The following is a 27,392-nucleotide window of genomic DNA, read 5'->3' as shown; positions in this document are numbered from 1 at the left end:
ACCAAAGACATGTAGAATGATCATTAGGACCATCATACTTGACGACCATCGATGAACTGATCAGATTAACCAACCAGAGTTAGCTTCCGTCATTATATATTGAATAGAGGCAAAAACTTCAGTAACGTTAGGACGATAGTAAAAAGTCATAGGAAACCTCGTACCTTTTGAACCCACTACAAGCCATGATGACTAATCAACAAATCTTGGGGTAAACAGTCTCGACTGCTTATGTTTACTTTCACTTAATTCTTGTACGTAAGAAATGAGATTGAATTCCTTTAACAGCAAACTTGTAAGTTGTTTTATTTCACTCATATAACTATCTGGTTTAGTTCATCAACCCCAATGATGAATAAAAAAAATAGATATTTCACTCATTCAATTTTCTTGCTAGAAAGAAAAGAAATAGGGGAAAGTTTATGTCTTATCAATCAGACATAGAGATATTGATAATACACATAGAGTTAATGATACTTCATAACTAATTGATTGAGCAGCAGCCCTTAATGGCTTTGATCCAATCCTCCAACATAAGCAAACCACAAGATTTCCAATTTGAATCCTCTAAAACCATCCATGCTATCACCGACAAACATCTCCTCCTCGTGCTAGCAAGATAGGAAATGGGGAGAGTCAAGATCAAGGTCATGTTATCAAATTAACGAATTAATCCTCTACGTTCCTTTTTTGATTCAAGAAACAAGAAAGAAGTAGGGGTTTCTTGGAGAGATTTTGATGAGAGAGGGGGAGAAAATACCATGTGTAGTGTGTAATAGAGAGAATAATCAGTTGTGATGAGATGTCTAGTTTATTTTCCTAGTCTTTCTATACACTGGCTGTTATCCGAGAAGGTAGATAGTTAAACCACATCCCCGCTAGACCTCTTGACGGCCGAAAATTTGGATTTCCATGAAGCCAAAATTCGGCCACCTCTACAGTTTAGGAGAAGTCAACTTCTTCTTGACCAGACAGGGTCAAATCGGGTCATCAGCTTTAATTTAAACCAAATTAAACAAAATCGTAATTTAATGATCTCTATAAATTGAATAAAATTTAATTTCAAGCCCAGATAAAAACCTCCATGTCTTTTAATCTAATTAAAAGACGCAAGCCGGCTCTCTCTCAATCAATTTAAAAGGTTAAATCCAAAATTTAATTAATTCAATTAATTAAACTTTGGGAAATCCAACCCATGGATTATTTTACGTATTTGATCCAATCACTTATGCCTTTAATTCTTTTTTCTCCCGAAATTAATTTCAAATTATTTTTTTTCAGTTCCAGTGATCAGTGTGTGATTCTTTAGGTTCAGCCTCAACTAGACTTAGACGTGTTACAACATAATTAATTAAATTAAATTTAATTAATTATTTTTATCATTCTATAACAAAAAATTTTCGTTACCGTGGGTAACCGTCTAGAAACTGTCCATAGTATTAGAAACTAGGTTAATAATAGCGTAAACATTTAAGCTCTCGAATAACAAACAAGGGTTCCATCCTAGACTAAGCATCTATACTCATTACTAGAGACCTTGTTCAGGGAAAACCCATCACATTCATTCAGTCAATGTGGCCACAGATTCTAAGGGCTTATACAGGTCTTAGAGCGTATAAGAATTACTACTATGACAGTACTGGCATGGGACGGATTCTTTCTTGGAACCTACCATCCTCAATACATATTCTGATTGCACTGAATAGGACTTATAATAACCACATATGGATAAAGTCATTGTTTACTAGATCCAAGTTTTAGCCATCATATGCATGTGACTGCTAAGATTCCTCAAGTTCGAGAAATAATCTCGTACTACCGGAACTAAGAAATTCAGTTATACATTCCAAGCCTCCAAGGCTCCATATGAGGATTCTCATGAGTCAGTTCAGTTAGTCAACTACCTTGCCAACTAACCCACTAAAATTGCGTAGACGACCTACATCTCCTACCAACGGAACACAACACTGCAATAATTAGTAAAAGTCTCTATAGGACACTCGATGCTTTGTCTCGAGGTCCTTGATTTGGAATATTTCAGATCGATCTACTAAAGTTGGTTTTCTTGCTACCAACCTATACGCATCCCAATTCCTTGGGTTAAGAGTTTGGTCTGTGGGCTTTATTGTGAAGTTAAAATCAATTTGACATTTATAAATAAACACAACAAAGAACATCGGCACAAATGAATATTTACTTTTGTTCATTGAATAATATTACATTACATCAAAATTGTCAAAAATAGATTACACAAAAGCCTAATTTAATTTGGCTTTGTAGTCACCCATTCTAACAATCTTACAATTGACCTAAAGTCAATCACTCATTTGTCTCAAACTCATCTTCCCAAGATGTTGAACATGATCAATCTATGACACAAATTGGTCATCGGATCTGCTGTATTTTCTATTAAGTTGACTTGATCTATCCGAACATCATCTCTCTAAAGAGATGGTAGCTAAGAATATATTTGCGCCCAGTGAATTAACTTAGAATTTTCTTTTTAATAATATATTATTTGGTATAATTAAAGAATGAATTAAGAAAAACAGTTGACAATTGATTACTTAAAATGATATTAAACTACAATAAAAAAAATACAAATTTAAATATTTAAGCAATTACAAATAAACGAAGCAAATACCATAAAATTCTAAAAATTTTAATTCTTTTACACTTAAAAAATCATGTATGAAGAAATAATTGTTAAATTACTATTCAATAGCATCTCATATATATATATATATATATATATCGATTAACTTAAAAACAGAAAAAGTCAAACAATCTTTAATTGTCAAAAGCAATAATCCAAATCAAATAGACTATCAACTAATTAAATTTTATAATATTGAACTCAATAAATTTTTTTTAAAAAACTATTTATAGATAATATATATAAATATTAACCATATGCAAGCGAAAGATAATAATAGATTTAATTATGTAAGTTAGGAATATATTTTGCCGAAGCTATTGTCACTAGAGTTCTGATTCCTCATTCACTCAATAAAAAGACAGAAGCGATCAATGGCATACCGAACGAAAAAGATACACACTAATGAACATCGTTGGATTTCAAAATATTCAAGCTATATTGTTATTTAAATTTAGTACACTACAAAAAAGAATATTTTATTATAACGATTTTTGCAACGACTAACTTAAAATATTATAATCATTTCTTTACTGAAACGGCTTTTGTAACGGATAGTGTTACCGCGGCTATTTTGGGAGTTACAAAAATATTTGTAACGGCCTTTTGTACCGGCATGAGAAAGCCGTTATAATACTTGACCAAATGCAGAAAACGAATTTGGAGCTATTTTTGGTATGACCCATTTAAATTTGATAAATATATTGTTGTAACGGCTATTATAACGCATATAAGGACAGTCTTTTGAATTCTATTTGTAACAGTCGTGCCTTATTTTGTAACGATTTTTGTCGCTCAATTTGTAATAATCTTTTGAGCACATGTTGTAACGGTCTTTGGAACGGCTCTCATGATTGTGTGTTAGTGATCCTTATTCCAAAAATCGTTACAACAACCGTTACTACTGAATATATTTTTTATATTATTTATTTGTATTGAATTTATTACAATATAAATTTTTGTAAATAATTTTGTTGAATTTTTGTTATAAATATATAGTTGAATTTGTTTCATATGAAATATTATATAAAAAAATATATAGCATAGTAAGAAAATAATAACATTATGATTAACAAAATTAAAATACTATCTAAACATTGTATTTATAATATAGATATAAAATTTTAAAAGTAACAAAACTAATATAAATCGGCTTCTCTGTCGGCAGCGTCTGTACCGTCGTCGATCTCATCGTTAGGTTCCGGAAGATCAGCTGGAGGTTGCTGGATTTGTTGTTCCTCTATCATTTTTTGGAACAACACTTGCAAACAAATTAGTTAATTAGTAAAATAAAAAAAATTAATTGAAATTCAAAAAATAAAATATAATTTTAAGATACTCACCGCGACATCCACTGCCCGTTCTCTCACTTTTTGTATCACTTTTCGAACACCGATAGTCATGAATCTATAACTTAAAAAGTGATAATATTAAAAACTATTAATTGTATCATATTATGTATAAAATCATAATTTTCCTAATATATTCAGATTTCCTAAAATTTGCAACAAAATCAATAATTCGTCTATTCGTAAAATCAGCAATACAGTCCATAATATTCCGATAATTTGCATTAAAGTCCATAATTTGCGTAAATTTTCATACAACATATATACAAGTAATTTCATAAATATATTTTTAATAATCAACAATCATCTTGATGGGGAAATTATTTAAATAATGTATAAAAAAAATTAAGAAAGTAAGGTTGTTTTAAAACCTTTAGGAAAGTAAGTGGCACCGCGGTGCCACAATTTTTATTTTTAAAAAAAATTTTTTTTTACGTCACCGCGGTGGCTAACCGCGGTGACATTGCTTTTTAAAAAAAAAAAAAATTTAATGAGCCACCGTGGTGACTGATCGCGGTGACTGACCGCGGTGGCTCAATATATTTTAAAAAAAAAATTAATAAGCCACCGCGGTGAGTGAGAGAGATTTGGTGGTGGCGGCCAGGTGGTGGTGGCAGCGGCGAGAACTTAGGTCTTCCCCTAACCAAATTAACCTCGTGTTGGTTTTGACTAGGTTTATTAGTCCTAAGATCCATTTCTTTACTCTTTAGTCCATTTACTATTGTTTCAATATTAACACTATCTCTATCGTACTTAATAGCAACATTTACATCAGAGTAGGTTTCAGGTATAGCATTAAACAAAACAATTGGAGAATACTCATCAATATTTTTTATCACCAGTGAGTTTAATGTCTAGTATCAACTTTGTAATCATCCAGATTTTCATCAATATTTTTAGACTAGTCAAGTTTGTATCTGAAAAACTTTTTCAATAAAGACAGTTTACTAGGCAGGGAGGTTTCAGTATAAAGCTCTTAAAGTTTTTCCCACAATTCTTTTGAAAAATTTTGTTTTCCGACTTTTCTCAAAACTGTATCAGACAAGTTTAAAATAATAGATGAATAAGCATATTCGTCATTTTCTAATTTTTCTCTTCAGAAACATTTTCCAAATATTTTCCTTCAATAGCCTTAAAAACTTTTTGCTGAATCAAAATGCATTTTATTTTCTGTTGTCAAATTGAAAAATCACTTTTTCCATCGAAAGGTTGTAGGTTATAACCAGCCATTTAAAAAAAATTAAGGAAAAGTGTTGTGCAAGTTTTTAGTAATTATTAGAAAATGTTTTTAACAAGTACTCACAGTAAATAAGTCACACAGTAATACCAGATTTCAAATATCACGACAGATCACAAGAAATATCAAATAAATCGAGAATAGCAGTTTTAAAATAACACGACAGAATAAGTAGATCACAGAAGATCACTAGGAATCAGAAGATTTATAAGATCACACAGATGTATAAATCACAGCAGAACAGTAGGTATAATAGAAACACCGAGATCAACAGATTAGAAGTATTGAATCTCAAGGAAATCAACAGATTAAAAAGTGAGATCTCAACAGGTATATATATAAATAGCAACAGGTATAAAGGATCACACAGATCTATAGATCACAACATATCAGTAATAAAATGGAGAAATATGTAACGAGTCTGAGGCTAGCTAGCCTAAGTCCCGTCCAAATACCCGACGACCTCAGGGGTCCAGCCAAGAGGGATATTAGGGGGTTTTACCGCGGGAAATAGAAATAACAGAAAAATAGAGATCCGAAGTAAGATTAAGCAGAGATATCAACAGAAATAAAGAGGAGGGGTTTCAAAGGTTACCACCACCAACGACGGGATGAAGGATCAGAGTAGTGGCTCTGATACCACTGTAGTGTTGAAATCCCTCAGTGATATCTCTTTCACAACCAACCTATCCAACTATTACAGGTGAATATAGAGTACGAAACTCTTTATAGTTACAAGCCCAAATAAAAGAATAATACAGAAAAAATGATAACAAAAAAGATATAACAAATATGATTTGAGAAATAGGCTCAGATAGAACCAGATCCAACAGATATTGCACCAAGCAAGGTCACAGAGACGTCGATCACCACAGATCTCACCCACGGTTACTCCACCAAACAAACGTCACCAACAAATCACTGAGATCAATCACAAAGACCTAAAAGATGCCGTTCACTCAGAACTTTTAGGGAGATAGAAGATTTGTATGCATACTGTCATTTTGGCTGAGGAAGAAGACTCCCTTTTAAAGAGGAGAGAAAGGTTCATTTGAAAGGAAGTTTGGTGGCTTTCCAAAAGCCATTAGTTTGGCTTTGGAAAGCCACCACCTTTACCGGTGGTGAAAATGAAAAGAAGGATCAAAGAGATCCATGGCGGATTAGAGAGAAGAGAGAGTTGTAGCGGCACAGATGGGAGAAGAGAAGGGAGAGGAGAGAAATGAAGCTGCTAGGGTTAGATTAGAGATTAAGTAGGTGGAGAAGTGGACCGGGTACTAGGTATGGGTCGGGTTTGGTTCGAGTGGGCCTTACCAGGTTGGTGAGATTAGTGGGCTCTGTCTCGTGGGCCTAGAGGTTATTGGGCCATATATTCTGACGTAGCGTAGTAAAAAGCTGATCTATCATTAATTTTTGTATCCATACGAATATGCCAAAGATGAATAAAAATTGTTGTTTAGTATCATTTACGTCGTGATTATCATTTGATGATTAATAATAGACGTGTTTCATTTAATGATTAAATACAAAATAAGGCAATTTGTGAAGAATATATTATATTTTGTCCCATAGAATTAGGGGGCCTAGCCTTTTTTGTCTCAAAGCCATGTTTTATCGAACGCTAACGGCCACGTGTATTTCACGTGTGGGTGCAGTCTTTTTTTTAATGAAAGTTGGGGGTGGGACTAAATGAGGCGAAAAAAAATCAATTTTTGCGACTATTTTTCAGAATTTGGTTAAAGCGAACGACCTACAACGTAGACCTCTGTATACTGTGGAACAAAACATATAGTTTTGCTGACTTAAACATCAAACAACTATAATTAGAACCTATCCTATATTGTTCTTGCAAACTTGTGTTGCAGGATACTTTGAAAACTTTGGACCTGATTCAGAACTTAGAAGACCTCAAGAACTTAACATAATTTCGAACTCAAACCCCGATCCCAGTCATGAGTCAAAGTATCGAATGTCGGCCGATAAAAACATCCGATATCCTATATCATCAGAGATGACATGATATCTTCGACAATATCCAATATTATCGCCCGTATTCGATAATATCTGATGTTATCGATGATATTCAAGTTAGAGAGGTGAACCATTAGTGTAGTGTATGTTTTCCTTCTATTATTGTTGCCTTTAACCATCATTCTTTACAAGTTATGGTGGACTCCATTCTATTTTCGAAGCATAATGGTGTCTCAAGGAATCAAAGGCCCTTCTTACAACTTCTTCCATGACAACACAAAGGAGATCATAAAATTCAAGAACCAAACCAGCTGTAATGCTCCCATGGATATATTTTCAAGGTTTTAGCCTCACTAGTATTCCCGAATGAAGCTATACTGTAACTTCTAACTTACTTCTAATTGATGATTATACTAAAGAGAACAGAAGACAACAAACACATATTACACATTGTCCCCCAAGAACCAATAAATTTGAACTTTTCTGGAAGAAAAATGACAATCTTTTCTCACTAGATTTTCAAATAACTTTGAACTCCACTGGCAATCCATTTTCTTTCGATTATGTATGTATATCTTAAGCATTTCTATAATTAATTTTATCAAAATAATTATATTATAAAACTTTTGGTTTGTAATATTATATAGTAATTTGTGATGTGTTGTTATCTTTTTCTTACTAACTTTGAGAATTTTCTAATCATTGCATAACACATTTATTTCGTACCGCCCAATAATATTCCGATATGCCGCAACCGATATATAACAACAACCACCGATATTACCGCCTATACTGCGACTTTGAACCATAATCCCAATTCCATGTATACAATAGCAAACTAAACAAGCACTGTGCACAAATATGCTTTCACCAAAGCTTTGTACTCTCTGGCGGTACAGTTGTTGGACCCCAATAGACTTGATTTCAGCATCACATGGTACACGGGAGAACCCCAAATTGGTTGGCTTCATCTGCCACTCAGTGCTATTCCCATCCCCACCACTGTAATGAGAATCGTACCGTCCCCCTCTAAAAGGACACAAACAACAATTTTCCCACTGCATCTGATGGAAGTGAACTCAACCACGTTTCGATCTTTGATTGACCAACACATGAAAATTCAAGAAAGTATATGGAAATTGGTTCAGACCAGACCAATCAGTAGAGTGCAAGTGATGGGAACTGGTCTTGATATTGCCCACGAAATCAGGACCTACACAACAGGATCGTCCCATGCAGTATACTAAAGGGTCCGGTCTTCTTATGAATTGTGCAAACCTAACATTTTCCTCTTTATTTAACTATGTGTAGGGGGCCACCCAGTCCCCACTCACGGGGCATTAGCTAACTTTGATTCTACTTTGCTTTTTTATTTTATTTTCTTTCTTTCTTTTTGTCACTTTTATTTGTGAATGAATTCTTGATGCTCTCGTGCTAGATGTTAGGAGGTTTTGTTGAAATCTTGCTATATGGTTTTTTTTTTTTTTTTTTTTACAGTATAAGAAATATGAATTAAGCATTTCTTTTGTCGTGTAATATAGATTATTTGATGCTTTTATGTTTTTTTTATTTTTTGGACTAGCATTTTAGTCGTTTATTTTTTCAATTTTCGTGATTTTAATCCTTTTTTTTCTGTCAAATTTTTACTGAGAAAATACATGTGCATATATACATGACCTTTAAACATCAGGGCTATTGTTCCTATTGGATTTTTTTGGTCTTTCAGCTTTCTAGAGTAGCATTTTCGTTCTGCATCTGCTTAATTTTCATAATTTTAGTCGTTCTTTTACCTGTGTTCACCCTTTTCACCGATGGAGGTGAATTATGGTAAAAAAAAAAAGGGATTGATGTTGTGAAAATTAAAAAGTATACAAGAGTACAAGACTAAAATACTACCCTAAAAAGTTAAAGACGAAAACAAGAAAAGGCCTAATTACAGGAGAAAAAAAATGTTTAGTCCGCAAAATATTAAGTGTTAATTTTAAAGTTGGTAATGAAAATATATATTAACTGACAACACGTTTGATCTTGTTACTGTACAATTATTAGCGACAAGAATTATGCATAAAGTTGTCACTTTGGATAATTAGTAACACATATGTAGCAACTTAGCGGCAATGCAATATAATAAACATATAATTATTCAATATCACTAGATCATCACTATATATATTACTAATTATTGTTATACACAACCTTCTTGCTAATAACAAATTTTACAAATTAATAGTTACTATTAAATTATAAAATTTATTATTATGACAAAAAAAAAATTATAAATGCACTTCTTTCATGTTCCAATTACAATTTTTGCTACGTATGATATCTTTACAAACTTAACTTTCATATGATCTTATTAACTTAAAAATCAGAGAATTATAATTGAGCCTTTCTGAAAAGATTTTGGATCTGATTCTAGATTTTAAAGAATTTAACCTAATTCGGATTCAGATCATATGGTTAACTCTGTGACTCCACTATAAACCAACATATCATCTAAATCATGAGAAATTAAGGAGAAAAGGGTGATTTAACTAGGAAATTTAGTATATCTCAAATTCTATTTAATTTATCATATTCAAACCGTAGAAAAACAAAAATGCAAGCAATCCCCCTATAATATTGTAAATGAGCAAATTACCCCTATATGAAAAAAAATATATAGCAATTTATCTCATTGTATTTTTCAAAATGCAGCAATTTACCCTCCTGCATTTTTTATGCGTTTTTTAAAATGAAGCAATTTGCCTACTTAGATGAGGAGGTAGATTGTTTTATTTTAAAAAGCGTAAAGGTGTAAATGTTAATAATTTTTTTTTTAATCATAGAAGGATAAATTATTTATTTATAATATCATATGAGGTAAATTGCATTACGTCCGCGAACTGTAATTGAGCATACCTTATTTTTCAGAAGTTCTTATTTAAGGATATTGCAAGCCAAGGTATGGGAGATGATTCAATCAATGAAGAAGCCAAAATATACAGCTTAATGAATGAAGTTCGACACTCAGTGCATAGATTGCAGGCAATAAAAGACAACGGAAAAAATACAAGCAATTCTTTTGTGATATTATAAATGAGCAAATTATTTTTTTTTAAAAAAATAGCAATTTACCTCATATTTTTTAAGTATAAAGAAGTAAATTTTTTCATATTAAAAAACATAAAATAGTAAATTATGTTTTAATCATTTATAATATTATAAGAAATAAATCGTATTAAACCAAAAAAGAACTTATAAGTTTATTACATGCCCTAACAAGCATACGATGATGTGAAGCTGTGACATCATAATGCAGTGGCATATAGAACCAAATGCTTTCTGTAAAGAACACACTTCTAATATACGACGTCGAGGGATTGTAGCAGAATCAAGATCGCACAATCCAATTTTGTAGTTCATTAGATTGATATTTTAATGAGAAATGCACAAGTGCTTAAAAAATTGTTGTTAAGGCTTATATACTTTTGTTTTTATTGGTTACGGAATTATCACATTTGGCTCCATAACTTTGACGGTCGTTTGTGTTAAATATCTAACGGAAATGTGTCATAACAAGGACCAAAAGTGCTACTTTTTGAAAATTATCGGACCAAGTTAAAAGACCCTAAATTACAAGACAATACTATTTCTCTTAAAAGAACTAATAAGGAAGGTCGTAAAAATATAAGGCAGAAAAAAATTATACCTGTTGTATGGAGGGGCTGTCATTTATAGATTTCTCTGAAATGTATGATTTTATGTGAACCACAGATACTAAAATAATTAATTAATCACGGTGAGTCCATACATATTAGGATTTTGAATGCACCAAGATCGGGTTGTAAATAAAAGTTATAAACAAGTCCAAAGCTTGTCTGAAAATTGTAAAAATATTCTATGAGAAGATCTTGATAAGACCTTCATAAAATATACTCACGTCAACTAAATTATTTCATGGAAAAATTATTTATTTAGTCCTTTAAGTTTGTCTGCTATTAATTTTAATCCTTTAAATTTACCCGTTTTAGTTTTAGTCTGATAAATTTCAAAATGACTTAATTTTAGTGCTTTGATCAAATTTCTGACAGTTTTACCCCTACACCGCTTTTCAAGAGTGATTTTAGTTCATATATATCAATTCATTTGCATCTCGTAGCTAATGTTCGCCTAGAATGGTATAAGAGTCTACATTTATTGAAGAAATATTGTTATATTACACTTAAAGCATTAGGATGGACTATTAACCTTTATCATCAAATGGGCAAAAGAGTCATAAATTAGGCTAAAGGATTAAATCTACGCAAAATTGATAAATAGATTAAATATAATATTGTCAAAGATCAAAAATCAAAATAAATTCAGATCAAATTTATAGGACGAAAATTTTGATTTCCCCTTATTTCATTAGTTATATAGAACAAAAACAAAGGGATTACTAACATTAAAACTAAGCCATGGTTACATGGATTACAATCCCAAGTCATTGTCGTTGATGTGATCTTCTTCCACACACTCACTACGTAGCTTCCCCACATACACATGAAGAAAGACATATACTTGTTCTTGAAATTCCTCATCCCGGCCCATACATACATACACATGTAGATACAAACTATAAACACAAAAAAGAATGGAGATTGTGGTCCTCACACATCCCTCTCCAGCTTTCCACCTTTCCTAGCAAAATTCCCATTACCCCACCACCAAACATACTCTTCAAGTCCTCCATCGTTTGATCACTTGTCATGGAAGCCAATATTTATAGAATTAGTGGACTCAAGCCTAAGCCCATGAAGGGAAAGATGAAGAAAGATGGTGCCGCAGAGTCGGAAGATGATGAGTTGATCATGGGAGGAGGTGGTGCAGCTGATCAGGATGATAAGAGGAAGAGGGGCGCGACCGGCGGCTCCTCCACGAGAAAAGGATCTGCTGGTGGCGGCGGTAGTGGTGCAATTTCAACCAAGAGCTGCCAGGCTGAGAAGTGCTCCGCTGATCTGAGTGAAGCAAAGACTTACCACCGGCTGCACAAGGTCTGCGAGCACCACGCCAAGGCTCAGGTGGTGGTTGTGGCCGGAATCCGGCAGAGGTTTTGCCAGCAATGCAGCAGGTTCCAGCATTCTTTCTAATCCTTTTTCAGTCAGAACTTATCAAGAAATTTGCACCGTCAGTTTTAGTACTATTTTTGGTTTAACGTGGATTTGATTTGGTTTTGTTCATTGTTTCCTTGCTTTTTGTATCAGTTTTGAGTTTGTCATCCATATCATAAATGGTCATATATATATGTACAATAGTTGTTTTAGTTGACTAATGTTTGATTTCTTGAGTCTTTCATTAAAATCTTGGGTCCCCCAGCTTTGCCCTAATAAAAAATTCTTCTGACTGTTCTATTCCCTTTTATAGTTTAGGATTAGTCCAATTGATGACTAGTGCAGCTTCTAATTATGATACCTATGATCATTTTCTATGGGTTTGACTCTTTCTTTTAATTAGTACGTAGGCGTAAATTATTGACGCCCCTCAAGGTTACGTTTAAATATACAAATATTTTTTGTATTTTTTATACACTCTTTTAATTTGTAGTTTACTTATAGGTACACTTCCTATTTAATGATAAAAGTTTATATAAATATTCCTTGAAATACATTACACTAATATCTGCTCAGAGAGTATATTTGCAATGCAAGAGGTGGGAGGAGTTTGTGCATTTTGATGTAATCTTAGTAACTATTAGCATTTGGTAAGATAGTTCAGTTTAAATGTATTTTTTGTGCTGTAATTATGGTCTTTTTGATATTTTTGTCCTATAAGTAGCAATTTAGTCTTATATATATATGCTTTTAATTTTTACGATTTCAGGTTAAAATTGGTCGGAATTTTCAAAGTTGATTGGAAAGTGCCACTTTTCATCATTTTCTAGCCAACTTTGAATATTCCAACCAATTTTATCCCGAAACACAAAATTGAAAAGCATGTAGGACTAAATTGCAAGCTACCCTAGTATGTTACAGGGCCAAAATGAAAAAATAGTTATAATTACATAACTAAAAAAATAAAATCAAACCAAGATAAACTCAACCTGTGCTTAATGACTATCCCATATATGTTCAGCTGCATGAAGATTCTGCTCATGTATCTGTGTGTGAAGAAGAAAACTGAATGCGGTATGCTCTTGAGATATACATTTTTTCATGGAATTTTGTCAAAAACTAGTTCATGACTCAAGTGAGAATATTGAAGTGTAAATATTAGTCAAGGAGGGCTGCTTGTCTTCATTGGTGTTGGCCCATGATCTTTGTCAAGTAATATAATGTTCAAGTTCATAAATCCAGTCACATTTGCATGTAAATTTACTGCGACTTCTTTCTGATGAGAAAAGCGATGCTGCTTGTTCTACTAAATGCCTGAATTTCACCTTTCTTCTCGCCATGCTTTGTTGAATAACTCATCAATTTGGATCATTACATTCTCAGTTTTTCATAGATTATTATGACTTGACCTGCAGATTTCATGAGCTGTCGGAGTTTGACGAAGCCAAGAGGAGCTGCCGGAGGCGTTTGGCTGGCCACAATGAGAGGAGGAGGAAAAACCCCACAGAAAATACTCAAGCGGAAGGCTCTACCGGCAGCCGGATTAAGGGCGGCAACACTCCAGGCAGTGGCCAGTTGAAAGATATCTTTTGCGGACATGTTTGATGATAGGGGCCGGGAAGGATTGAGATCACTGTCCAAGAAAATTCGAACTACGTACAAATACCCTTGTCAGATAATTAAGATCATGGCTCCAATCAAATGCTAGCTCCCTCTCTTCTGTCATCCCCGTCGGCAATATATATGCTGAAGGAAAATTTAGTAGCAATATCTATTCAGCACCAGGCTACTAGCTCTAGCTGGTGTCAAAATCCAGCATTGTGTAGCTCCCAATCCTTATGCTTATCTACTTCATTTTCGATAAAACAAATACTACCATTTAGGGGTCTTTAAATTTCGATTAATCCGTCGAATCAAATTTTTGGTTCGTACCGAAAATCAAATAAAAAATTTTATTTGGTTTTTGGTTATTTTGTTTTAAAAAATCAGTACAATCGGTCAGTACTATTTGGTTAAGTTGGTTAACTGTATCGACGAATAAACAAAATTTAAAAAATATATATATGTGATATATTATAATTTTAAAAATATATTAATATATATAAATATAATTTGTATTTATATTATAATAATATAATTTGATTTTTATTTATTTTTAATTTAAAATATAAAAATAAAAACTATTAAATTAATTAACTGACGAATTCTTTTTGTTTTCTTATGAATTCAATAATTCAGTTATTAACCAAACCAAATTAATCAAAAACATATTCGGTTATAACCGAACCGAACCGATTAGTTCGGTTCTGTTTTTTGTTAACCGAAAAATTGATATGGTTCGGTTAATCGAATTGAACACCTCTACTACCATCTCTCACCAAAATGAATCCACCTTGCAAAATTGTAATTTTACTCCTACTTGGTGGAAATTTTAGTCCTATACAAATCTTTTTTAACAATTTTATAGTATAATTTTTAAAAAAAATTGCATATTGAACACAAAAGTCATTTTGCTAAAATGACAGGAAAAGTGCACCAAATTAACTAGTCATGTGCATTTGCATTTTTTTGGTCATTTTAGCAAATTCATACCATCTTTGTTCCACTAGGAAAAAAAATATACTGTTTGTCAGAATATTAATGGCTATGGCTAAATCATAGTAAATTACTATTATCAACCACGGTTAAATAAAATCGATACAAAAATCTAGGGGTTTGTTTGGTTTTGTGTTTTCGCATTTCCCGAAACAAGATAAAACACATTCAATGTTTGTTTTTGTGTTTTTACACCTTATCTGCGTATTTTTCTGTTTTTCAACTTTCTATATATAATATATATATACACATTTATATATATACATAATATAAAACAGACATGATGTGACAGTAAACAGTAATTTTTGTCTCCCAAAAGTACAACATTAAACATAAAATATTTATATATATACATATTTATATATAAAATATATATAAAAATATATGATTTGACAATGAACAGTAATTTTTGTCTCCCAAACCCCAATATCAAACCTACATCACTTATTTTAAAATATTTTAAATTTTTCCAAAACACAAATCCAAACATATCATCTATTTTCAACACACACTCACTTATCTCTATTTTTCTCTCTCTATTTCCAAAACACAAAAACAAAACAACTAAAACACAAATCCAAACATAATGTAGTTTTTTCAATATAAAAAAATTATTTTCCGTAGATAAGAGGTGTGATAAAAATATTTGTCATGCTTTTAACTATGAAAAATGTTATAGCCACCACTGCAAAAGTCACGATCAACAACATTGCATGGTCGTAATTAATAACTATTTATTACGATTATTTGGAGAAAAAAAATTGCAAAATTGATCTTGTAACTAAGGGGGTGGCATTTTTGGTCCTTTAAATTTAAGACTGGCGGTTTTAATCACTTTTTAAAATATGCAACTGAATGAACATTCAACTTATAATGGAAATAGAGAATATTTTCACACTTTGGGAATATGGAAAAGTAATTCCTTCATGAAATTTCTCAAGATGCTAGACACAAGACCAAAAAAAAAATAGATTGGAGACTTATTCCGAAAGAAGAGAAACTGGTGCAGAATTTCCATGTCCAACGAGCACTACCAAAAAATGTAGTGAAACGCCTATAATCCATCAAGATCCATGGTAGAATGGCAACAAAGCTGGATTAGGTAAATTCCTCAAACAATATAACTCTTAAAATTATGACAAGAGAAACTGATTGGAAAAAACTCAAGTCAAATACCTTAAAAATCTCTCATAATCTAAGAAAGATCCAAAAGACAATTCAAAGCTATAGACATACACTATAAAAAAAAAGCGGGATTTGGAACAAATTTAGAAACAACCTTTTTTTCTTTGGAACGGTTTGCAGAACACCAAACTTATTTGAAGCGATTTTTGGAATGATTGAAAATCATCCTTACAAATGATGTTACAAAATTTTAAAAACAATTCAAGCAAAACCATTCCTATTTGAGACGAAAATTGTAACTCTATGAAAACTATTCCTAATATTAAATTTGTCAAAAAAATAATTTTTTTAAATGAAACAGTTTTAAAAACGATCAATCTTATTTAGAAACACATATATAAAAATTATTTTAGTAATGGTATTAGGAACAAACTTTTTTAGTTTAAAGCACGTACTTAATTTATAACTAATCCAATCCAACCAAAACTAATTGAGTTGGATTGAATCCATGGGTCTAAACCCTTCACACCCTTAATAAATGTATATTAATATTTTTTATTTGTTGAAGTAGTGTGTGCGTGAACTGCTCGTGAGATCTTGTTATTGAGGATTTAAACTTCTATACTTTCAAATACTTTAAACCAAACCCCATTCCAAGATAATTGGTCTTAGTTTTCTGATACATGTTTGCTCAGCAGCTTATGGTTTCAGCTGCATGCCCACTTTCCTCAACTTTTCTTGCAACACCAAGTCCTATAAAACATTCCAATGTGGCTCTCCCATCATAGCCTGTACACTGCAACAAGAACAAAATAAATGAGAACCAAAAATTATTAATGAGAAGCCTATCTTATATAACTTGATTCAAGGATAATGAATAACGACAAAAGACATGAGATTAAAAGATAAAACAATAAATTATAAGATTTAAAAAAGTTACATATTACAAAAGAGTTCCTCATATCATCATATCTTATCTATGATAAGTTAGCTTTAGCACCAGATGAGGTTTAAACATATTGCAAAAGAGTTCCTCAGATCATCATATCTTATCTATGATAAGTTAGCTTTAAGCACCAGATGAGGTTTAAACATATTACAAAAGAGTTCAGCCTCAACTTATGTCAATGTAATCATGCCTAAATAATAATTGCAACATAAAAGACGTACCAGTCATTCTAAACGATACTGATGGACTAAGCTGAACATAAGGATGTTTTTTGTTTCACCAATAATTGCTTCAGCTTTTTGATCAGCTTTGGATCAGAGCACATGTACCCCTGGAACGATTCCCTCAGAGACTGCAACAACTTCTTGTGATCTTCACCCGGATCAACGTTAAGTAACTTTGCGAACAAAGTTTTCCAAAGATCAACATTCCAATATCTGAATATAAGACGATAAACAAGACGGATTCACAATTACAGGATATGATATTCATAGCGGTACCCTTAAGATGTCTGGAGATTGGGAAACCAATGGGAAAAATGGTGATACAGTTCTGCAATGGAGTTAATAAAATGTATTGAAGAGGAAGTACTAACCGCTTGTAATGTGATTTGGGCTGGTAAATGTAGGTTCCGTCAGGAGATGCTCTTTTTTCAATCTCCATGTAGGAATTATGAAGCATCATATGAACTATAACACACAGCCCATACATGTCCACCTAACATACCGGCAAAATGTAAAAAATAATTATGAAATATGTGTCGTATGAATCCAGATCCTTAGAAAAGCTTAATTATGTCAAGACCTAAGCTACCTGAAATGTCCAAGGCTTATTTTCTTGCATCTCGATACAACGAAAGCCAGAAGTTCGACAGTCTCCCATGAATTTGGTGTTTCTGGGAAAGAGACTCAGATCTATTCCTCTTCCCCAGTCGACAAGGCATAGCCCCTGAATTATAGAACCATGAATCATGATACTTGACAATGTACCAATGTTAGTTTGGTATGCTTGATGCCTAAGACATTAAATAAATTACCTGATCACGCCAAGGTCCTGTTCGCTGGCGGATTTCTTTTTCATTTTCTGTTGGATCATCCCTGTTATCACATAGTAATAGCTACAGCATAAGACTTGAGCTACTCGAATCATCTGGAACTTCCGGCTTATATGAACATTGGATATTACAGGAACCATATTTACTATCCTTCGAGTAAACAGGCTTTGGAGTAGAATGCATGCCCAGACAAGTCTAATGATTCAGAACACATCCCTAACCCTTGAATCACAAACATATTAATAGGTAATAGTTGAAGCTGTCCATGTGATAGACTGGAAAGTGCACTTATGATATTTTCAGATCATAACTTCTTGAAAGAAATTTCTGCATACGTGCCTCGGGCATATCATACCCAGTAGTGTAGTTCACAAAGTTTTCCCATTGCACCCATAGTAGTTCAAATTCTTGGAATTTCCTTAAGTTTGTCTCTTTGAAACAACAAGATGACATAAGGCAGAATGTGTAGCTACCTAAAGCTCTTTTCTGGAAGACATAATACAGCCTTAAGCTAGTAATATATGCATTTGGGAAATGATAAAAGCAAAGAAGCAACTAAGTTCAAACGAAAAAAAGCCTTACTCTCTTTTCTGGCACTGAACATCAAGACCAATTATTTCCACAATAGTAAGGATTTGGAAATATTTTAGTGGTAAAAACGACCAATATTATAGCAAGAATTTTGCACATTATTCCACATATGACACGTGATACTCATCGGAAGATTTCTTCCTTCCTTTCTTTTATTTTTTTATTTTTCTGAAGATTTCAGGTTGAGGAACTTCATTAACTTGTTGTATTGCAACTTTCACTTGTAGTTAACGCAAAATATTGAGCAATGTACCAGCCTAGTCACTAGTAGTTTAATGAGAACAGTCAAATTGCAGGAGTTAAAAAGCTGGATAATAGTAGGTTAGTCACAGTGCCGTTTCCATATTTTTAAAATTATTTCCAAATCAAATTATTATTAGTGGTTTTAATAAAATAATTTTTTAAATTGTCATTTTTAAAATTAAAATCAAATTTGTGAATTTTTTGATATTTGGCAATTTTAATATTTATAACAAAAATAAGACGTTGAGACTAACAAAAATTAAAAAATAAAACAAGTGTTTGTATGTAGTAAGCAAGAAAGACCAACATTATGCATCATAAATCACCATCACTCTTCACAACTTTAAGTAATTAAAATACAAAAATATATATAATAATCCCACAAGGAAACACTTAATCCAACAAAGGTTAAGAATCAATTTTAGAGAGAACAGTGATAAAAAGCAGAAAAAAAAAGAACAAAGCTGGCAGTAAGAGGGAAAAGAGAGAAGAGGAAAAGGGGGAGAAAAATATTGAGAAAAATGGATGAAAAACTAAGACAATCATCAAATGGTCTTAAAATTTGAATGGGCTTAAAATATTAAATATTTTTTTTTGTATAAAGTCCAAATATAAATTTCATAAAAATGAACTCTGTAATATGTATTTTTGATAATATATAGATTTTGGGCTTATATAATTTGAATATAAAATTCTAAAAAATTAATTATTTTATAAAATTATTATGTATAATTTGAAAATTTAATTATATTAGAGGTGCCATTCTATTTTTTAAAAAAAAATTAAATTAAAACCAAGCCAATAGTACAGCACAATTGTACTTTAAATTTAGAATTTTGATCTAAGAAAAAAAAAGATCATACAAAACGGTTCAATTCATTTGATACTGGCGATTATGGGCGGTTTTAATTTCTTTTATCATCCCTGATAATTAGACATCTTTGAGCTAGTGTTATCTGGGAAGAAGAAAGGTTAAAGGCATCCAGAAGAATTTTATTTGAGTACCTATTGACAAAATGCTCCCCAATAAAAATAACGCTAGTAAATCTCATAAAGAAAAGATAATTAATATAATTACATACAAATCTTTTGTAGTTTGGGAAATTATATCTAACATTCCTGAAATATGCTTTTATTTAACAAATAAGTTCCTCCGTTAGTCAAAATTTCACTGGATTGGTAATATTACCAAAAAATTTGAGTGAAAATTAATATTTCCCTCGATTAATTTATTACCAACTTATTACAGGTCACACAAAAAATTTTTCGACTAAACTAAGCTTATAACGGTGAAGATACTCCTTACATGCATTAACGCATGAAAACGTATGAGGATAATTTGATCATAAAAAAATTTATTCGACCTGCAATAAATCAGTAATAAATCAATCATTGGTAAATATAGATTTTTTTTTCTGATTGTTTTGTTAATATCAGTAAATCTGATGGATTTTGACTAATAAATAAAACTTATTTATTAAACAGTAGCAAACGATACTAGATGTAATTTTCCAAATCACAAAAAAATTACGCATAACTACGCTAAACCTCGTGAAATGCAGTGTAATTGTCCCTAAAAAGATAACCAAATGAATCAGGCAAAAGGCATTATTCAGCAAACTTCACCCAGGTTCAGGAGTTCTACTTTTATTCATAAATGACAAATGGGCTCCAGTTGGCCATTCGATAACATTAATTACCTGGAATACCGAATCAGCAAATTATCAGGTTTGAAATCACCATGGATAATTGCAGCTTCATGCAGAGTTTCAAGAATTTGAAGCATCTCTATGGTGTAATAAATACATAGTACTTCTTCCATGGACCCACCGATGACCACATTAGAATTTATGGCATCCTACACAATATTTAATATCAACTGAGCACAAGGGAGGGCATTTTTAATTTGAAAATCGATCAAATAATTAGAAGTGAACCTGAAGTGTTCCATGAGCTAAATAATCGGAGACCAGCACACTGTAGTCCGAATAGAGATGCAATCTGTGAGCAAAACCAAAACTCTTCCTCTGAAAAACAAATGAATTTTATGAGCTAGAGCTTTATGTATCACAGTTGTAACAGATGTTGCAATATTCACATACTTCCTTTTCTGGAATCCGCATGTCAAGTTGACGGTACATGTAAAATTCCCAAGGAAAGGGTGGCTTCTGTATCTGCCAGATTGGGAGGTTGACAATCGAATTTCAATAGAATAATATCTTCTAATACTGAATCCAACTAGGATTACTGCAGTCGCAAAATATAATTACCTTAAGGGCAACAACATCATCAGGATTGCTGTTCACATATGCTTTGAACACTTGAGCAAATCCACCCTGACCTGCACAGCCTTTGATCTGATACTTCTCTCCACCTTTAGATATCATGAATTGAAACCAGACTGAAATCAACTTCCGAAAGGGTACATAGAAAGAAATAGTGTAGTTACAGATGAAAATGAACCCTGCACTTAGCATTTTGCTAGTGTTGCTTATGGTCCATGTCATTATAACTTGAAATAGAATGTGGCTTTTCTTATCTTACCAATGGTGATTAAAGTCGTGTAGATGTGATCAGAAAAAAGACTAAGAGATTGCTAGAGAGCAGGTTTTTCAGTTATCCTTTATCCACAAATCAGGCAGTTTTATTTAATTGAATCTGACGGTTGAACTAAGGTGTTCAAAGGAAGGGCAAAAGGTAGTTATTTGACACTCATCATTTTTTAGTTACTGTGGCCTCTAATAGAAGTATTAAGAGTTTAATTTCTTCTAGACTCTGATTTATCCTCAAGATATTACCTCTAAGTAATATGGCTCAAAGCTCATAAAACATGTGATATGCAAAGCTCGCTGAACAGATAGGGTCAGGCCTCCTAAGTGAGGTAGTAGTAGCCACCATTTACTTGCTCCTAGGTAGCTCCTTTTTTATAATTCTGGTACCCAGGTGCCTCCCGGTACTCTGGTCATTTAAGATGCTAAACTGGTTAATTCTACCCCTGACCCATACCTAAAGAACATATGGTTTTCAAATATACAAAAAAAGGTGTAAGCAGCAACAGCAGCAGCTATTCTCTTAATAACTAAATGGTCTAAATTATCAATGTCCTTCACAAAAAAGCTAATTGCAACTAGAAGAGTATGAAAAACGTCTAGAACAATTATCACTAGATGCACAATATCAATGATATTGGTTTGCTTATACATGTCTACATGAATTTATGAATATGACATGTCATTTGTTTATTTCAATTCACATGTGTTACTGATTGTTGGAAAAGAATGGAAATTTGGAAATATCCAGTAACTCTTTATTCACTGACATAGAAACCTCAGTCGAGCCCGATTGTTGTATAGTATACAGAGGTATATTAAATGCTTTATTGCCAATTGAAGATTGAACTGAATGATCATATTATTTATTCACTACTGCAGAAAGACCGACTCTTGATAAAAGGCTGTCCAGTTCCTTGATCAAATGAGCTAGATGATAGTATAAGTAACATGACCTTGGATAACAGGCAAATTATTAGCCTTTCAGTATTATTTTACATGCGCATTACTTTCATGTGTAGCTTAGTATAGGTTAGCCATTCACAGCAGGCAGTAGCTAGTGAAAACTGCTATGATTAAATGTGCTTATGGCATTGTTAGTGCGTATGGGTGTAAACATGATTGAGTTACCTATATCAATGGTTTTATTCCTAGCTGATTTCAGCAAGGAGGATAATGCGACCTTTCCAGGATACGCTCTGTTACTTGGATGGTATCCCTGAAAATGTATGTGCAGCTTTTCTATCTTAGGAATTAAGCACAAAATTCCAAATCAAATTTATAGAAACTAATCACCAAAATGACTCACCTCATAATGTACAACTTGAGAATTCATCTTCTGCAGTAAGTTTTTGAGGGTTGCAACAGACCACGGGTTAACAAATTTTTCACCACTCTCTGCAGAAACGCCATTCTTTATCTGTACAATAGGTGGAACGCAACCTGGATCATATTGATGTTTGAATAGATTTGAACATTGTTGCAAAAGTAATGTCCAAAGGAAGAAATGTGTAAAACCAATTGCAACTGGTTTAGTTAAATGATACTCAAGGGAATCATGGGCGCCAGTGGCATTGTAATTTCTTTCCATTTCATATAATAGGCAAAGACACAAATATTTTTTGTTTACCTCTAAAAAAAAGACAAAGGAGGGTTATTCGTCGAGAAAAGCGGAAAAGTTACACACGACCATCCCAAAATAAGGAAACACGCGATGACAACTGGTAGCACAAATGTCTCAAAGAAGTTTATCGGGCGGGACAGTTAAAGTGTCTCATAGTTGATAACCATTTATATAAAAAGGAAGGCAGTATCCCTGATAGGTCATATGTAGAACCTATCACCAGATTAACAAAAGAAAAGTTCAGGCATACCTTTTGAAATGATTCATTAATTACTGTTTCGGACATTCTCTCAAGAAAAAGCACCTGTGCTTTCTTCAGTCTCCCCAGTGGCTCAGCATTTCTGAAATTAAAGAACACCCATATTTTCATGATGATTAAGAAAGAAGTCAACTTAATATCAGAAATACAGGAAAATGTGTCAACATTAAGAGAAGTTCAAGAACCTTGAGATGCCAAGGTGATAAATCATACAAGCATCAATCAACCTGCCTTTTGCTTCCAAAAACAAGGCAAATGATTCATAAAGCAGAGCTTTGTGTATACAAATTCTGCGCTCCTCCATTTCTCTGAAAATCCTTTCATAATCGGAACTACCATCCATCTGATGTTGTATAGGAAAACACAAATTTCATTAAAAAAGATAAAAACACATCCACAACAACGCGAGCTAAAATGTGAATCCGAATCTGCAAACTGACAATGACAACGTAAGTTCATCATAATTACAAAGGAAAAAAGACATTACCACGAATTAACAAAATTAGAATATAAATTCGATAGGGAACAAAACCCATTCCAGAAAACCATCAGTGAAAACGTGAATTCAAATGAACACCATAATCTTTTTAAAAATAAATTCAGAAACACAATCACATAACCACGAATTGGAATGTACGCTCAAAATAATAGAGGTCCATCAAGAGGAGTAAACATTACATAGAGGAACCAAATCTTCAGATATCTGACGTCGTCTCGGTACCGCGGATCGGACTTGAAGTTGTTAATACAATTTGATACGAGCAAGTCGAAGTCAGTGGAATTGTTCAGCTGGCTTGAATCTTGACTTAGCAGTGCCTTGTGAATGGATCTGAATTTGTAGAACTCGAAACATTTAAGTAAAAGGAAAATTTATTTCTTGCAAAGAATTCGAAACTGTATGCAAGTAATTGAAGTAGAAGAGCTACCGCAGCCAAGGTAGGAGAGGATCATCAGCAGCGGAGAAGGAAGGTTTGGACATGTCCTCCGGATTCCTCGAAACGACGGCCATGGATGTCTCAGTTCTTTCTCTGTGAGAACGGAAAGAGAAGTAGAAACTATGTCTTGATTTTTTGAAATCTGAAAGCGGCGGGAAAGTGTATTCAAAATTTATTTTTCTTTTCTTTGTTTATAGTTTCATTTTCATTTTTCAACTTTATGGAGGAAATGTCTATTTTTAATTTTGTATATATTTTTGTGCACAAATAAAAATATATTTGAGTTATTTAGGATTCGTTTTATTCAAGTGAAAATAAAAAGGAAGTCAAATAGGATGGGGAAGTGAAAGGGGGCATGAAACAATAACATATGTTTGGATTCATTTTCTGAGTGTTTTGTTGTATTTTGTGGAGATAGAGAGACAAAAATAAAGATAAATAAGTGTGTGTTATAGATAGTATGTATGTTTGAATTTATTTTTGAAAATAATTTAAAATAAGTATTATATGTTTAATATTGTGTTTTAGGATACAAAAATTACTATTTATTGTCAAATCACTGTCAAATCATGTATTTTTTATATATATTTATGTATATGTGTGTGTATATATATATGTATGTATTTATATTAAAACATTTAAAAACACCTAAATAAGGTGTTTTTGAATGATGACAAACATTGGGTATGTTTTGACTTGTCTCGAAAATAACTTGAAAATAAAAACAAACATAGTGTAATGATGACAAACAAACATAAAAATAAAATTTTCTCTAGTTACTTGTGATAGACAAATTCGAAATATAGATATAATAATTCATAAAACTAACATTTATAACTTGTATATAAAAAGCATATATATGCTTAAAATTTTCTCACATATCTCATCAAACGAATCCTATCTGAATTTCAAAAACCAACACTATGTTTGTTTTCATTTTCAAGTTATCTCCGGGACGAGTCAAAACATACCCAATGTTTGCCATCATTCAAAAACACCTTATCTAGGTCTTTTAAACTTTTTAGCATAAATACATACATATATATATATATACACATACATATACATAAAAATATATAAAAAAGACATGATTTGACAGTGATTTGACAATGAATAGTAATTTTTGTCTCCCAAAACACAACATTAAACATACAATACTTATTTTAAATTATCTTCAAAAACAAATCCAAACATACATACTATCTCTAACACACACTTATTTATCTTTGTTTCTCTCTCTCTATCTCCACAAAATACAACAAAACACTCAGAAAATAAATCCAAACATTAGGCAAATGATTTATCTCAAATCAATTGTTTAATACATAAAAATATAAAAGCATATATATATATGTCTGTATATATATTCACAAGTACAATTCAACTCATCGGTTCAGCTCACTCCACTCATCACCCTTCTCACAACTCTCACAAAAATTAAGTTTTTCTACTGCAGAAAAATAGAACATTCTACAGCAGAAAAAATTGTCAACTTTGCCCTAACTGTATCTTTTATTTTTTTCTAAAAAAAATTAAAAATTATAAAATAAATTGAATGTGATGAATGAAAGAATTTTAAAAAATTATCCACTTACTATAAAAAAATAAATAAAATTATAATTTTTAATTTATAAGAGTATTTTGGTCAATTCACCATAAGAAATGGATCGAAAGCTAATAGATTGGGTTAACTGTTAGACTACCGTTAAAATCAGGATGTATTTCTAATTTTTTGAATAATAAGGAGGTATTTATAATTATGCCAAATCTTAAGAAAGTTGGTTGTAACAAACAAAATGAATCATATATCAATTTGTAAGAAGAGAGTACTTGTAATTTGTGCAATTTGTACCTAACTTGAAAGGGGTGTGTTGTAATTTGCCCTTCGTTTTAAATAATTGATCCATGATCGTAATTAGCTTTGGATGACAGAACTACGGTTTATTCCTTTTACTCAGAATTTAGACTTTGGACAGGTTTCCAACCATAAAGCAACTACATGTTACATATATATATAGCCTTCAACTGCTTCATATTTGCATTACAAAGTTAGCTAACAATATCAAATTGTTTCTATAAAACAACAGATTAAGGGTAAAAGGAACACACAACTCGAGCTGATCCGAAATGTTCAAGAGTACTTGAACGATACACCACCACCAATGGTGGGGAGGCAATCACCTCATATGAGAGGCGGCTGTACTAGGAGCAGTTGCCGCTGGACAGACCAGCCTTCGCTTCTCTTTTCTACGAGTTACAAGCAGTTTTGGGGACTTGGCTTTTGTAGCTTCTTTGGCAGACCTGTTGAATACCCAAAAAATGTATGGTATCGGAGGAAACAGATGTAAAAAGACTAATGAAACAGGTGAATTTGCTGTTTAGGAAACATACTTCTGTGGTAAGAAGGGATGATCGAAATTAGGAACTGGTCTTGCATGAGGAACCAACGTCCTTCGCAGCTGTTTCAAAGCCTTCTCCTCCTCCATCTTCTCACCACAAGAAATTAAAGATAGTAGCCGTATCAAATTATGTTTCTTGATTATATATAAATAACTTTCTAAGGTTATAAAGTGTGTATAGTTTATGTACTTACCATTCTTGCTGATTCTGCCTCTTCTCTGTATCTCTTGTAAATCATTTCTTTCTCCTTAATCTGGGAAACAACTCTTTTAAGAATTTTGAACCACACAAGTTCAAAATGAGCAAATAAAATTAGGAGAAACGAAGTTACCTTCTTGTCAAATTCTGCTCTGTCGACAGCTCGGTGGTCGACGTTTAGATTGAATTCCTGTACTTCTGTCAATGGCCTGCGTACTTTATCCGGGACTGGAATAGGGTCCCTGATACCAACATATTACAAGTTATATCCAAGTCGATAAATATAACTTCAATGGAACCCAAAAACAGAACTGTATGATTGATTGTTATGTCACAGGGCCATACTCTTTCAAGATAGGCTGAGCCTTAAATATTCTCATCTGAGCTTCTTCCATCTCCCTTCTTCTCCTTTCTTCCATTTCTCTCTGCATCTCCTCTTCATGCCGCATCAGACTTTCCAATTGAAAGGGTTCTGGTTTCGTGCATGGCTTTGGTTCCGGCTTCGGTGGAATCTGCTCAAGAGAGAGTTGTATGTAAAATACCAGTAAGATATAAGAAATGAAATGTGATAAAGAGAACAGATATAGA

General features: G+C 32.5%; 3 protein-coding genes and 1 long non-coding RNA gene across 4 annotated transcripts in view; 1 reads left to right on the top strand and 3 right to left on the bottom strand.

Moving 5' to 3' along the window:
• On the bottom strand, positions 3,806–6,478 carry LOC105178557. Its single transcript, XR_849149.2, has 3 exons — positions 5,838–6,478; positions 4,000–4,063; positions 3,806–3,917 (listed from the first exon to the last, which is right to left on the bottom strand). It is a non-coding gene; the product is annotated as an uncharacterized LOC105178557 (long non-coding RNA).
• LOC105178556 (squamosa promoter-binding protein 1-like) lies at positions 11,623–14,148 on the top strand. Its single transcript, XM_011102051.2, has 2 exons — positions 11,623–12,302; positions 13,698–14,148. The coding sequence occupies exons 1-2, from the start codon at positions 11,941–11,943 to the stop codon at positions 13,885–13,887; spliced, it is 552 nt and encodes a 183-aa protein (XP_011100353.1). The 5' UTR covers positions 11,623–11,940; the 3' UTR covers positions 13,888–14,148.
• On the bottom strand, positions 16,466–24,372 carry LOC105178555 (mitotic checkpoint serine/threonine-protein kinase BUB1). Its single transcript, XM_011102050.2, has 15 exons — positions 24,198–24,372; positions 23,950–24,100; positions 23,457–23,614; positions 23,263–23,353; positions 22,698–22,808; positions 22,520–22,607; positions 21,110–21,213; positions 20,942–21,013; positions 20,777–20,866; positions 20,540–20,697; positions 17,988–18,048; positions 17,765–17,899; positions 17,547–17,668; positions 17,173–17,388; positions 16,466–16,798 (listed from the first exon to the last, which is right to left on the bottom strand). Exons 1-14 carry the CDS (start codon positions 24,278–24,280, stop codon positions 17,199–17,201), a joined length of 1,614 nt encoding a protein of 537 aa, XP_011100352.1. The 5' UTR covers positions 24,281–24,372; the 3' UTR covers positions 16,466–16,798; positions 17,173–17,198.
• LOC105178554 (protein TPX2) overlaps positions 26,194–27,392 on the bottom strand; it is a 4,850-nt gene continuing 3,651 nt past the window's right edge. Inside the window, 5 exon segments of the mRNA XM_011102049.2 lie at positions 26,194–26,507; positions 26,598–26,692; positions 26,800–26,859; positions 26,938–27,046; positions 27,150–27,392. The exon segment at positions 27,150–27,392 is cut by the window's right edge and continues 8 nt beyond it. Of these exon segments, the coding sequence (XP_011100351.1) occupies positions 26,384–26,507; positions 26,598–26,692; positions 26,800–26,859; positions 26,938–27,046; positions 27,150–27,392 (631 nt within the window). The 3' untranslated portion in view covers positions 26,194–26,383.

This window comes from Sesamum indicum, linkage group LG16, assembly GCF_000512975.1.
Source record: "Sesamum indicum cultivar Zhongzhi No. 13 linkage group LG16, S_indicum_v1.0, whole genome shotgun sequence".
Classification (NCBI taxonomy): Eukaryota; Viridiplantae; Streptophyta; class Magnoliopsida; order Lamiales; family Pedaliaceae; genus Sesamum; species Sesamum indicum.
Note: the sequence above shows the minus strand (reverse complement) of the source record. Positions and strands in the feature narration are given on the sequence as shown.